Source organism: Drosophila subpulchrella, chromosome X (genome assembly GCF_014743375.2).
Source record: "Drosophila subpulchrella strain 33 F10 #4 breed RU33 chromosome X, RU_Dsub_v1.1 Primary Assembly, whole genome shotgun sequence".
Classification (NCBI taxonomy): domain Eukaryota; kingdom Metazoa; phylum Arthropoda; class Insecta; order Diptera; family Drosophilidae; genus Drosophila; species Drosophila subpulchrella.
The window spans coordinates 4,815,406-4,829,064 of record NC_050613.1 but is presented as its reverse complement, the minus strand read 5'-3'; the positions used below and the strand labels follow the sequence as shown (position 1 = coordinate 4,829,064).

Here is a 13,659-nt window from a genome sequence, read left to right as displayed (position 1 = left end):
ATGAATTGGATATATTAAACGAGCTTAAGTCGCAAAGGGTAACCAACATTGAAAAAATACGCATCATGAAGAACAATATTCTACAAGAATCAGGACTCATAACCGTCACTTTTGGATCAACAACTCTACCCGAAACCTTGATGATAGAATAGGAGATAGTTAAAGTTCGACCACATATTCCACGCCCACTGAAATGCCGTAATTGCCTGAAGTTTGGACACCCGACCAAATTCTGCAGAAGCCCCAAAACCAACTGCACCTACTGTTCCGCAGAAGCACACACCACAGAGAACACCGAATGCGACACACCAAAGTTTTGCATAAACTGCAAATATGACATAAACAACCAGTTCAATCACAGCCCACTAGGTAAAACATGCCCCGCCTTCATCAAACAAAAAGAAATAAGAACAATAAAAACCACACAAAAAGTTGACAAAACCTCTACAAGAATATATAATATGCGACACATCCATCAATCTACTCCGTACTCCAAGATAACGTCCACCAATCAACCTACGACCACTGAAAATGAAGCCCAAAAGACTGCCAGCACCCAAGGACCTACCAGCACAAGCACCAACTGTCAGTTAAGGACATACAACGACATCATGGATCACCAACCCACCACTTCGTCCAAACGCACCGTCATTGAAGAAATGGAGACTGAGATTTCATCAGATTCCACTACGACCCTCCCAAAGAAGAAGATGACTGAATCCGACCGTAAGCTTAGAAGCCAAAATAATAGTAAGACAAACCTAACATCAAAACCCCCTCTCAAAGACAAAAATAATTCAGACAAAACAAAGCCTATAAATACTACAAAATTAGCCAATGAATTAAGCAGACTAGCCAATCACAACAGCTCTGAGGAAGAACTTTAAGTAGATATATAGAAAATAACTATTTAAATTAACACAATGGTATTAATCCTGCAATGGAACTGTAACGGGTACATAATAAATTACGACCAACTACAATAACCCAAAAGCCATCTGCCTGCAAGAAACCCATTTACATTCCCTTAATAACATTCCCATCCCTATCAACTTCACATCCATACATAAAAACACATCAAACAACTCCCACGGTGGAGTAGGAATTCTAATCCACAACTCAATACAGAACGAACAAGTTAATCTTAACAACGATTTTGAATCTGTCGGAGTTATTATTCACTCCAAACAAAATCTTCGTCTCATATCCACATACATTGCCCCAAACAAGAATTTTAAACTACGAAATTTGGAAAATATGTATGGTAACCCCAATGAAAATACCATCATAGCAGGTGACTTCAACAGCTGGCACCAAAGCTGGGGACCGCCTAACAATAATAGAAAGGAATGTACGATTTTTAAATACATTTCACAATCTAACCTAATTACCCTAAACGATGGCTCCCCAACCCATTTCTCAACTCACCATACAATGACACATGTGGACCTAACAATAATTACCCCGAACCTCGCCACTCAGACCAAATGGAAAACCGATCATGAACTCTTCGGTAGTGATCATTTTCCCATCCATATTAATCTTTTTGATAATGAAAATTCCAGTAAAAGCTACAAGATCCCCAGATACAAACTTGAATCCGCAAACTGGCCCCTCTTCACATCACTCACAGATATTTTCCACAACAAAAGGCCACCAAGCAGCCAAATAAATCAAGAAGCCGCCAACATTATAAAAATAACCCATCAAAGCGCAAGTACAGCAATCCCGCAATCAAACCCAGCATTTAATAAAAAGAAAACCGTCCCTTGGTGGAACACATCCCTCGAACAACTTAGAACCAATAAAAACCAATCGTGGTACTTGCTAAGAAGAAATATATCTCTCGAGAACATCATACAGTTCAAGAAAAACAAGGCTTTGTTTAGAAGAAAACTGAAACATGCAAAACGCAGCTCACTGCAAAAGTTTACTGCAGAAATCAACCCCAATTCAAGTCCCTCAAAAATCTGGGCAAATATCAATACATTCTGCGGAAGAAAAACCAGAAATGATATACACTGCTTAACTTCAGAATCCATAGCCCAAGTCCTCGTCACTCACTGGTCAGAATCGTCTTCGGACTCTAAATTTACCGAATCATTCCAAACTAATAAGAACAGAGTCTACTCAATGAATTTAACCCACAACCCATCACCGGAAGCATTGTTTATAGAATCTAAAATGGAATCCTCAATGGAAAGACACCCGGTCTTGATCGCATATCATACCCAATGATTAAAAACTTCAGTCAGCCATTAACAAGCCGGTTAATACATTTATACAACAACATCCTAGACAGCCACGTCCCCCAGCAATTTAAAAACAGTATTATAATACCGATCCATAAACCCAATACTCCCAAAACATCTGTAACCTCGTATCGTCCCATATCGCTCAACCCTTGTCTTTCGAAGGTGCTAGACAAAATCATAGCAAACCGACTCTGGTGGCTTGCAATAAACTGCAAGCTCCTCGATAGCCGACAGCTCGGTTTTCGAAAGGGCATGTCCGTATCTGAATGCCTAACTATGTTAGACTACCAGACTACCGCAGCCCTATCAACCAGAAGCCACCTCTCAATTATTAGTCTCGACTTCGAAAAAGCTTACGATAAAATAGGCATCCACGCAAATTGTTGAATTTCGTAAAGAACTTCCTAACCAATCGCAAGATCAAAGTCAAAGTGAGCAACACTTTTTCTGAAGACAGACCACTGTACAATGGGATCCCACAAGGTTCACCACTGTCCGTAATTCTCTTCTTAATATCATACATCAAACTATGCCTCACCATTGAAGTCCATAGGGGATTCAGATTCTTTTCCTATGCAGACGACTTCACTATACTGAAGAAAATTCATAAAAATGTAAACAATGTTTATAAACAGTCTATTCACAGACATATTATTGCAAAATGCAAGCATCTGCATATCTGCCGGAAACATAGGTGCAATTTTACAATCACATCACAAGCATACTCTCTTAAACAAGCTAATTCCCTTAAAATCCTTGGCCTTACCATATCAAGTAGGTACAGGTGGAAAGATCACATAGACACTCTGGCAGTAGAATTATCAAAAAGACTCAACATAATTAAATGGTTAGGCAATCGTAGGTACAACTGCGATAGCAGATCTTTAATTAATACTATAAATGCTCTTGTAATGTCCAAGATTGACTACTGTCTCCCATTTTATGGGAATTGCCCTCTCTCTTGTCTAAGAAAACTCAAAACTATCTACCATGCAGCTTTAAGACTTGCTTTTGGAGCACCACGTACAACTCCAATCAATAACCTTCTAAGTGAATCCGAAATTACGCCTATCGAGATTAGACTTGAGCTGACCACTGCGCGGATTTGTAAGGTTTTCTCATTCGCCAAAAATACGCCACTTCAAACCGTCCTTCAAAAGATAAAGAACGCTAAAAGAAAACCCAGAATCCTTTCAATCCTACATGAAGCGTCAGAATTCGTTCTCGAAAATGGAATAAACAGCACTTCAGTTAAATTAAGGAAACACAGACACCCACCATGGTCCTTCTCAAAAGATAAAATAGACTTAACACTACATTACACAACTAAATCTAACACTCCTGCAACTGTATTCCAAACAAAATTCCTCTCCCTTAAAGAACACTACAATAACTACGCATTCATATACACAGATGGATCCAAGTCCGGGCACGGAGTATCTTATAGTATCACTACGGACACACGCATCATTAAAACAGCACTCCTACCAGCACATAGCTCTATCTTCACGGCAGAAGTGGCAGCTATTTATGCAGCGTGCGAATACGCTGTATCACAAAAGAAGAGATTCGTCATTTGCTCGGACTCACTATCGTCACTGCAATCAATAGCCAACATAAGCAACCAATCCTTCTACACCGCTCGAATCAGAGATATCCCCAACAGCCATCAGTCGTACATAAAATTATTGTGGATCCCAGGACACACAAACATAACACTTCTATGAAAACAATTACAACTACAAGGACACACAACTATTTATCAAACAGGAATTCAAAAAACAATTCGCATCTCTATGGGAAAATACTTCAGACCACTATAAACTTTTTAACCCCAACAAACTATCTCTAAAAAATTACAACATTAAAGCAAACAACATTAACCGCCAAGACTTGGTTAAGTTTTCAAGACTAAGGCTGGGTCACTCCAAGCTTACGCACGAACACGTAATAAACAAACAAGCAGCACCGCAATGTGGGCGCTGCAACACATCGATCACCATCAAACACATTCTGCTAGAATGTCCTCTCTTTCTATCGGAAAGAAACAAGTTCCTCCCCTTAAACCCGTCTGAACTCCTTACCCCCAACACCCTAAATATCATAGCTTCCATGAATTTCTTAAAGGCAATAATATTATACCATGTAATTTAAAACCTAGACATAGTCTAAATGTAAAAATGTAAATTATTGTATATTAAACGTAGCTTAAGGCCACAGTAGCTATAGCTGCAATAAAAAGCATAGGTTATAGGTAATTTCTCAATTGCCTTTTAACCTGAGAATAAAAAAATAAATAAATAAAATTAAAATTTCCTTGAACTATACACCTCTTTTAGAACTAATATTTATGTAACAGTTCAATAAAATATCCTTTTTTCTTGTGTGACACACATTCCTACTTAGTGGTGGTGACCCAGACATGTCTTGCAACTTGATAGCAATCGAATGCAATAACTATGTATCCTAAAAAAATTCTGAGAGCCCCGTAAGAGTTGTTACATTTTAGAACAGCAAAGTACCAAAGAAACATTCCATACATTTTGTAAAGGCTTTCGTTATCTTAACTTAATGTATTTTATTGGTATTGGATTAATTTGATCGCGGTGCTCTTAGAGATCACAGACGTGTGTTCGCCAATTTTGGTGGATCTAGCTCTTAGGGTACTGATTTAAATCCATGTTAGGGTCTAAATTGCCCAAGCCATCCTGATGTTAAATCATGTCACACCCGACCGTCCGGCCAAACAATGCTCTCGATAAAGTCCAGATAGTAGGACACCCGCGTGTAGAGAGCCGGTGTTACGGTGGCGCATCCAAAGCCCGACGAGATGACGCCCACGATCGTGTACATGCCATCCTCGACGTTGAGTTCGTGGATGAGCGGACCCCCGGAGTCGCCGTTGCAGGCGTCGGCTATCAGCTTTTGGTCTATGGCGCATATCAGAGAGTCGATCACGCCCTGCTTCAGGACCCGAATGGCGCCGGGCAGCTCCGCATAGGATGAGTTGCACTGGTCCAGGGCCACCAGTTCCAGACCCGCACGCAGCAGGATCTTGGAACGCGTCCGAGCTGGGGATGGTTAATGATATGAAACAACGAGGAATCAAGGTATATCCCACTACCCACTGGTCACGTTAAGGACACCCCAGCCGGCGACGAACAACTTAGCATCCAACGGCGGATCGGCGGGTTCTGTGTGAAGACAAGCGGGCCGGATGTTGTCCGTCTCGACCGCGTCCCGTTCTAGCTCCAAAACGGCGATGTCATTGTACTTGTTGCCCACATATTGCGGATGGATCTTCACGCTCCGCTGAAAGATTGTATTGAAAATGCGGAAAATGCGGGACTTCACCGACGTCGCGGACCTTACCACAACGATATCCTGGTAGTTTTTGTCGGGATTCTCAATATTCACCGCTCCCAAACGGACGAAGGCCGGCGTTTTTTCCTCGGTGTTGACACAATGGGCGGCGGTCAGGACAAAACGACTGGCGATCAGCGAACCGCCGCACCGGAAATCGGTGCCGAAGGTGATGTAACCGATGGCCGCCATGTGAGGATAGACACCGGGGTCAACGGGATAGCCTCCCACAATATGGATAACCAGTTGGTTGCCGCTCTTCTGTGCCCTCTGTTCCCGAATCCTCTTGCAGGCTGTGCAGAAAACTAAGGGTTAAGCAAAGGATCTGTAGGGTGACCTTATTATCTGGATCCCACCTGCCACTGCTGGGCGATCACTGCCTCCCGTGGGCACGTCCACACGTCCTATGGTTTGGACCGTCCTGACCTTCGGAGTGCTTGTGGTTGTTCTGGTTGGCACACTCGTTATAGTACTGTAAGGAATAATCGTAGGTATTTTGATTTCTATGTGAACTCAGAGGGACCCATTCGGGGATTACCTATTTCCACAACACGGCGTGGTGGGACAACAGAAGATCTCTCCCCAAGCACCGAGGCCACAGCTGGGCACATCGTTAAGCGTTAGGACCCCCGACTTGATATAGCCATCGACCAGGGGCTCACAGTCGGAGGCGCTGCGGCAGATTCCTGGCATAGTGTTCGTCACCTTACACGCATCACCCACTGCAACAAACGGAGGTCTGGAAAGGCCATTCGATTTGGTCGGGGGAGTACTGAAACTTACCTTTTCCGTCTGCATCAACGGGTGAGCAGCTGATAAGCAGGAAGGTCCCGATTAGCAGAGAAAAAATTAATGGCATCTTAATTGACTGTAACGGAAAAGTAGTTAAACTATTGCTTAAATACATAGAAAATATAATCTAACGGACTTGCTTTTTAGCTGATTAAAGTAAGCCTAGCATTGACCGATTTATGATTATATTGATGCTAAATACGCAATACAGTCAGTCCTGGTACTAGAAAGCCATAGAGGCAGAGAAATTTGAGCTTATCTTCTTTAAGATAGTATTTCACCATTTAATGGAAAACAGAACATGGGCAGGTTGGATCGGTTGATTCACCTTTTCGGGGGTCTGTAATCTCTGTTCTGTCACTCACAGCTGGAGTATTTATAGCTGATATCGAAAACCTACCAAACTATTAAAGGCGGGGATTTGGTTCAGATAAGGGTAAAACTTCTTTTTTGGGATAGACTTGTGCCCAAATTAACAGTAAGTGGTACAATTTTTAGGGACCTTAAATAACTGGTACTTATTGTGAGGATGTCAGCGGTGATTAAAATAGTTTTTCTATGGTAGTGGATTGATCTTCCCTTCGAACCCACCTGGGACACGACCTTTTTCCAGCCTTTGATAAGGGAATACGTATATGCTTCGATGTTATTAGAGTGCATCGAACACTCCGCGTATGGCAATCAAAAACAAGAAAAAAAACAAAGCAATAAATCAAGCAAAACACGAGAAGCACAGCAAAACAAAAATGCACACCAGCAAAGCCAATAAAGCTGAAAACCGGTGGCTATGGCGGAGAGAATCTGAACGATATGGCACTGAACGCGGCGGAATGGAACGGCCAGGCTGAGGCGTAGGTTCTGACCGCTTAGTAAAGCATCTCCCAAGCAACTGAATCCGAATCGGGGACCAATTCGATGGAGCTTAGTCTACGAGCTAGGCAGCTGATAGCTCATGATCGCTCCTCTCTGCAACCGGTTTTTGCCTACAGTTTTTAGAACCAGAGCCAGAACCGATCCAAAATAATCGGAAAACCCGAGCAAGGCTTTAGTGAACAGATAAACATAAATATATGACGAGAGGAGTGCCAAGCGGAGTCTATTATGATTTTAGTTATTATGATTTAGTTGATCAGTTTATTCCAAGAACACAATCCATGACTCAGTTCCTTTGGGTTTCTTGGACCAGGAAATACTGAAGAGCACACGCGCACACAAGTCTTAAAGGGAATCGAACCGATGCTAACTAAGGCTTACTGGAATAACAAGTGTTTAATATATGCGTAAATATCGTGAATAAACTCATCGTATGTGCATATATGTACTTGCAAATTTATGCATATAGTACCTCATGAATCAAGTTGTATTTAGAATGCCCCAATGCGCTGTTTCCTTTTTTATCTTCTGAAGGGCATAATAAATAATCATTTCCCTCATTCATAATACCGAGAAGTGTAATAAATATATCTTTTATTTATATAAGTTCCTATTTTAGTTTAAAGGCTACATTGAGGTTTTAAAAATGATCCTGATATCATCTTAGGTATATGAAGTACAGTCAGATTTTTTCCAGTGTGACCATGCTGATGAGACTTTCCTGTGTGACATAAACATGCTTGTAAAATCACTTCCAAAAACTAAAGTTATACCTTATATTTCCTATCTACGACTATAGTATGAGTACAGATTGTTCTAACTTAAGCTAGATGACTACTAGGGATTGGCGAGGCAGCTACTCATTTTGCTCCTGCTCGACGAATCGCCTAAAGTGCGGACTTAGTAGGCCTGTAAAGTACATGGGTCGCGCCTCGCACTCGGCTCCAGTGGGCGTGGCAATCCCAAGGGCGCAGCGACCGCCACCCGGTCGCACCAGGTGGAGGATGCTGCCCACCGACGCTGGGCAGGCGGCGCAGGTGCTGCTGTTGGAGAACCGCTGCAGCTCCCTTTCCCCGCCCATCGGTTCCACGCAGAGATGTGATCTGCCCAGGCCCTGGACCCTGCCATAGTTGGCCAGATCCCCGCAGGCCCAAGTGGGACGCAGGCGCATGGGCATCTCGTACAGCGGGCAGTCGGTCTCTGAAAAGGGGATTTACTTGTTGGTAAGACTCCAAGGACGAGATGTGGCATGACTTACCCTCACCCTTGCCCCAGGCCACGGCCACTAGGATGCCGCTCACCTGCAGCCTGGTCAGCTCAAACTGGCTGCAAATGGGCGCCACGCTCACATTGGCGGATGTCTGACTGCCCAGACGCAGTGGTTCCTGCAGTCTTATGAGTGACAGGTCCCTTTGGAAGTGAACCAGTCGCTGAAAGTATAAATTCAAAAAACGTAAGGGAATGTCCAAATATTCGTAATAAGAGGTCGAAATAAAGCGATTATTAAATCTGTACTTGCGAGCTATTGACCTAAAACTTTTCAATTTTTACGAAGACCAAGTTTAAATATAGCCCTGATCCTATATCTAATATTCTATTTCCAATAGCTGCCATAGGAACGATTGGGTCAAATTTGAAAAATACTGTTTTGTAGGTGTTGTGTTAAATCAATATTGCCTAATTCTCATAATCTAGAGTCCAGTCCGTTAATATTAACTATGTCCTTTTAGTGCTGGAATAAAATATTAAGTAAAATAAAAAAAATTTTTTATGTATACCGCAATCAAGATAAATATTCTTGCAGACGGGGCAACTATATCCTCTGTATTAACGTTTTGCGTTTATGCTATTTTAATAATATTTTAATTGCCAAAATGTTCAAGGCTTTTAAGAGTTTTCGATCTACAAAAGTAAGTATCGTGTTCGTTTCTCGATACAAGTCGTAGTCCCTAGATGACTCACCACAATGTCCGCCAAATAGTCATCGTCGGCGTCCACGTCCCGCATATCAGGCACTCCAAAGACGGCATGACTGGGTCGTTCGCAGCCGGCGGCGCTGACCAGGAGCTGTGGGGTCAGCACGAGGGCGGCACAGTGGTGCAGGTGGCCATCGAAGGCCGCATTCGGGTGGGCCAGCGCGGCCAGGTGGCGGTAGTGGGGCAGCAGGTCCTCCGCTCGTGCGATGGCGGCCACCTCCAAGGGATCCTCCGACGGCTCCGCTGGCGACGAGTCGCCCTCCAGACCCAGGCGCAGACCACTGTGGACGCGCGGCTGCAGGGGCAGGTTGAGCGGACAGCAGATGATCTCCTCGTGCGTTCCCTCGCGGCACGTCGTGAAGTCCTCATCCCTGAGACGACCCTGGGACAGGAGTGGCTCCACACTGGGGCAGGCCGATACCGCCCGGCATTGGCCCTCGTACAACGGAGCCTTGCACTTCGCTCCATCGGAGGTGTCCCGGAATGAGATGCTATCCTCCGTTGGCCGTTGAGTGGGCCCAACGGATCGCAGAACGAACTCATGGTCCGTCTGGAATATGTCCAACCAGGGTTCTGGAGGAGGAGGAGGAGGAGGAGGAGTAGTAGTAGTAGTAGTAGTTGTTGTTGTTGTTGTGCTGGTGGTGGTGGAAGTGCTGGTTGGGGTTCTCCAGGTGGTCTGATCCGTGGGCTCTTTTTGGGCATCCTCGACGGGGCAACAGATCTTCTCGCTGCGACTCGTAAACCCGCAGTTCATCACGGTCCTCAACGTGAGTCGTCCTGTTTGGAGATGGGATGCCAAAGTCTCACAATCCTCCAGCACTTGGCAGCGACTGCGGTAGTTCTCCGTGGGACAGGGATCACCGACTGCAACCAATATGATGCAAATTATTAGTATAAAGGGGTTTGAAAGTAATAAATGATGAAACATCAACAGCTAGGATATTTTTAGTATTCGGGTAGATATTACGTATAACTGACTTCAGACAATGGAAGTTTCATCAATGCAAGTCCAACAATATCTTTCATTTCAGGAAAGGAAGTGTAATATTTGGAGTGATTCTGATTAATAGATCAGGCGATAGCTTACGCACCCTCCAGACTGAAGTAACCCCGACACAAGCCCAGACAGAGGCTGGTAAAGATCAGGGCTGATATGAAGCCCGTTTCCCCGCGACGTAACATTGCTCGTGCCGACCGCTTTTAATGCTAATACTGGTGTTATTATTATTTAACTCTCGTTGATTTTCCCCTTGACTTCGGTTGCTCAAAGCTGGCCGGAGAAACTGACTGACCGATCGACGGCGCTGCTGGCGATCAACTGGCAGCTGGAACAGCGCCACTCTCGGAGCAAGTGAGCTGGACCGCCGGTGGCTCTCCCTCCAACTGGTTCGCCGATCGGCGGGAATCTCACCAAGAGTTGGAGATGGAGAGAGTGAGCGAGCTTTGAGCGGAGCGAGGTTAACCCAACATGATTGATTCGACAACTGATTCACTGATCGGGTGGATGGGACAAACCCCGAGAAGAGTAGTGCATCCTCCGGGAAAGAGCAACCAGAGGAAAAGGGGGTGCACCACAGAGTAGTATCATCCATCGATCAAGCATGAATTACCTAAGGTCCAATGACTAAACTAATTACTAGTAATACTAGCTTTAAGAACTACGTAACCCCCAGAGAAGCACACAGTCAACAATCTTGCCCATTTACTTAATGGTTCCCATTGATGAAGTCCGGCACGTGGGGTATAGGTCCGCCCATCCGGGTTTATGGCACTTTTTGCCACAAAACCCCATCGTTGTGTCCGCATTAATGATGGGGTAAGTGGGTCTGGTTACCAACACCCCTATCCGTGGACCTAGTTGTCACAATACATGTGGTGAGTGACCTCGAAGACATCTCTTGCATCTGAAGAAGATATACTAGGAGACTTTGGATATCATTTTTTAAAGCTAATTCACCATCTAACGGGGGCAATCGACATTCCACCGCTTACTGATTTTGGCCATGGCATCACTGTCGAAATTCCTGTAATTGCTGGTTACTCCAAACAGGACGATATCACTATTGTTGTTCTGAATACCCTGAATATGGGGTCATCCAGATTACCCTCTTATGGAAGTTATGGATCTCCCTCTGGGATCAATTTGAAATCAAGTTTAATGACTCTAAAAGAACCCACCATTCTCTTATAAGGAATGTTCACATCATGTAGAACTCCTCCAAAAGTTCGCATAATTCTGATCGTTTAATCGAAAAGTATATGGTTTTATATATAGTTCCCGTCTTGCGCATTGTCTTGCGCTTCCTAAAACTGCCTTTGCTCTGTTGATCCTGCCTTATCGGTATCCCATAATCTTTGCTTCCCTTGTAATATGAAATGTATGAGCCTTTTATAAACCTTAAGAAAACAACCGAGGTTAATGCTTGTTTTATCTGTAAATTTAAATTAAATTTTATTTTCTTCTTTCGGTTGCCTCCATTTCAGCACGCGTAAAACTTATTACATATATATTTGCAATCACAAGATTTCCGAATTATTCTGCGTGGGCTGGTCGAGGATCCAGTCTGAAAAGAATTGGTTTCGATAGGGCACCAACCAACAAGGAACACTTTATTTTTCAATTTGGATAAGAAAAGACAATTTGTGTGGATTTGCACAGGAGTCTGTTTGGATTTCCTTCTTTATTGTAGGTCTAAGACTAATAATACTCTGGGCAGAAAGGCAGGGGTAGGGTCTCGAGTTCACGATCACAGTTGGGTTCCAAGCGAAACATTTATTGTAGCTGAAAGTTCTGGGAGAGGAGCTGGTGGGGCTGGCTGCCCTAGTAGCCGTAGATGAACGTCTCGTAGACGAAGCTACGGGTCAGGTTGGAGGTGAGCAGGATCTCTACGTTGGTCTGGCCGATGCCACCTTTGCTCAAATAGCCGCCGGCATCGTCCGCCGACTGGTCCACGTAGACCTCGATGCAGGTGAGCGTGACTCCGGTGCTGGCTCCGGCCGGATAGCTCATCAGCACCTCGATGTCCTTGGGGTTGGGGAAGCTCTCGTCATCGTAGTGGTTCACAATGAGCCGGTCGCCGGAAGTCCGCTCTCCCGAGGTAAATACAATGTTGCCCTTGGTGTGCTTCACCTTGTTCATCTCGGTGAGCGTTACGTCCGGATTGAGGGTGGTGTATCGCGTTTCATCGGTTACGGCGGTGATGTCCGTGTAGTAAAGATCGCTGGCACGGGCGTGGGGCTGTCCGGATCCCGATACAGTGATACACAGCACCAGGCAGATCACAAAAAACATTTTCGGAACACCAAAAAAAATAACGGAGGATTCGGGGGTTGGCTCTATCTAATGCTCTATTCGACCGCCTTTTGTATTTTGGCTGGTACTGGCGACTGTCTCCGGCTTTTATACGTACTCCCTTATCGGCGGTCACTACCTCGATAAGGCGGCTCGACAACTGAACGATAAGCCCGGGAATTGGCTATGGCAATTTCGGCAGGCATTCCTAAAGCCGCACCGATTAAGTGGCCATAATGCTGTGATCAGTTCCTATAAATAGGCCTGTCCACGTTACACTAATCGTATCGCTGGGAAACGGTTCGGATGGAATATGATGGGAACACATCGTTGAAAGAGCGGATAAATCAGTGAAGGCTTTCCAGAGTGCAGCTACCATATCTGAATTCATTGATAAATATATAGGTTGTATGGCAATTATCCCCTTACCCAATGTAAAACCCCCTATTAAATAGTGAAGTTGGATGCCTCAAGTGATCACTGATGACAGACTCATATAGGAAGAGCTTCTCGCGATGATGACTGGGCATCTCTTGGGGGCCGAGTCTCCGCCGGCGCGTGTTTGTTTGTTTATTCGCCCCACGACAGTCTTAGCCTTGGTATGCATATTGGCGCACAATGGCAAACAATCTAATAAACAAATAACCCTATCTACAAAGTCAATTGCCCGTATACGCAGCATGGCCAGGGGTATCATATCGATTCTTTACTGACGTAGCTGATTCTCCAGTTATATCGGTAGTTGCTCGGAGAGAAACTGCCCGAAGAAGTCAAAGAGCAAGTATGCTTAGATGGTTATTCCCAATTCCATGAACTCGTGCGACCTAAGCAATTGTTAGATTTCAGAAAGTGAATCATGCAGAACGGGAATTCCTTTTAAGATCCCACCAGATAGGTGGAAAGCACAACGACGTCAGAGGAATCATATTTTTAGAAACAAGCTAAGTGCGTCGGACTCTTTCACAATCAAATTCCTGTATAATTTACAATTTCGGTTTCACTTTCTATGACGGAGTCTCAATCGGAACCCAAATCAGATTCAGGTGAGTGGCTGCCCCAGATTTATGGCACTGGCTATTATCGGTTTTAAGTGGAAGGCGCGTGAGCG

General features: G+C 44.4%; 3 protein-coding genes across 3 annotated transcripts; all 3 read right to left on the bottom strand.

Annotated features, from left to right (window-relative positions):
- Positions 1-4,801: 4,801 nt before the first annotated feature.
- On the bottom strand, positions 4,802-7,310 carry LOC119557817 (serine protease persephone). Its single transcript, XM_037870756.1, has 7 exons — positions 7,002-7,310; positions 6,402-6,486; positions 6,157-6,340; positions 5,975-6,090; positions 5,628-5,911; positions 5,384-5,567; positions 4,802-5,326 (listed from the first exon to the last, which is right to left on the bottom strand). Exons 1-7 carry the CDS (start codon positions 7,068-7,070, stop codon positions 4,980-4,982), a joined length of 1,269 nt encoding a protein of 422 aa, XP_037726684.1. The 5' UTR covers positions 7,071-7,310; the 3' UTR covers positions 4,802-4,979.
- Positions 7,311-7,860: 550 nt separating this feature from the next.
- LOC119557900 lies at positions 7,861-10,562 on the bottom strand. The gene is made up of 4 exons (XM_037870906.1): positions 10,351-10,562; positions 9,246-10,123; positions 8,542-8,713; positions 7,861-8,483 (listed from the first exon to the last, which is right to left on the bottom strand). Exons 1-4 carry the CDS (start codon positions 10,439-10,441, stop codon positions 8,140-8,142), a joined length of 1,485 nt encoding a protein of 494 aa, XP_037726834.1. The 5' UTR covers positions 10,442-10,562; the 3' UTR covers positions 7,861-8,139.
- Positions 10,563-11,956: 1,394 nt separating this feature from the next.
- LOC119557269 lies at positions 11,957-12,603 on the bottom strand. The gene has a single exon (XM_037869956.1). The coding sequence runs from the start codon at positions 12,549-12,551 to the stop codon at positions 12,081-12,083; it is 471 nt and encodes a 156-aa protein (XP_037725884.1). The 5' UTR covers positions 12,552-12,603; the 3' UTR covers positions 11,957-12,080.
- Between the last annotated feature and the right edge of the window lie 1,056 nt (positions 12,604-13,659).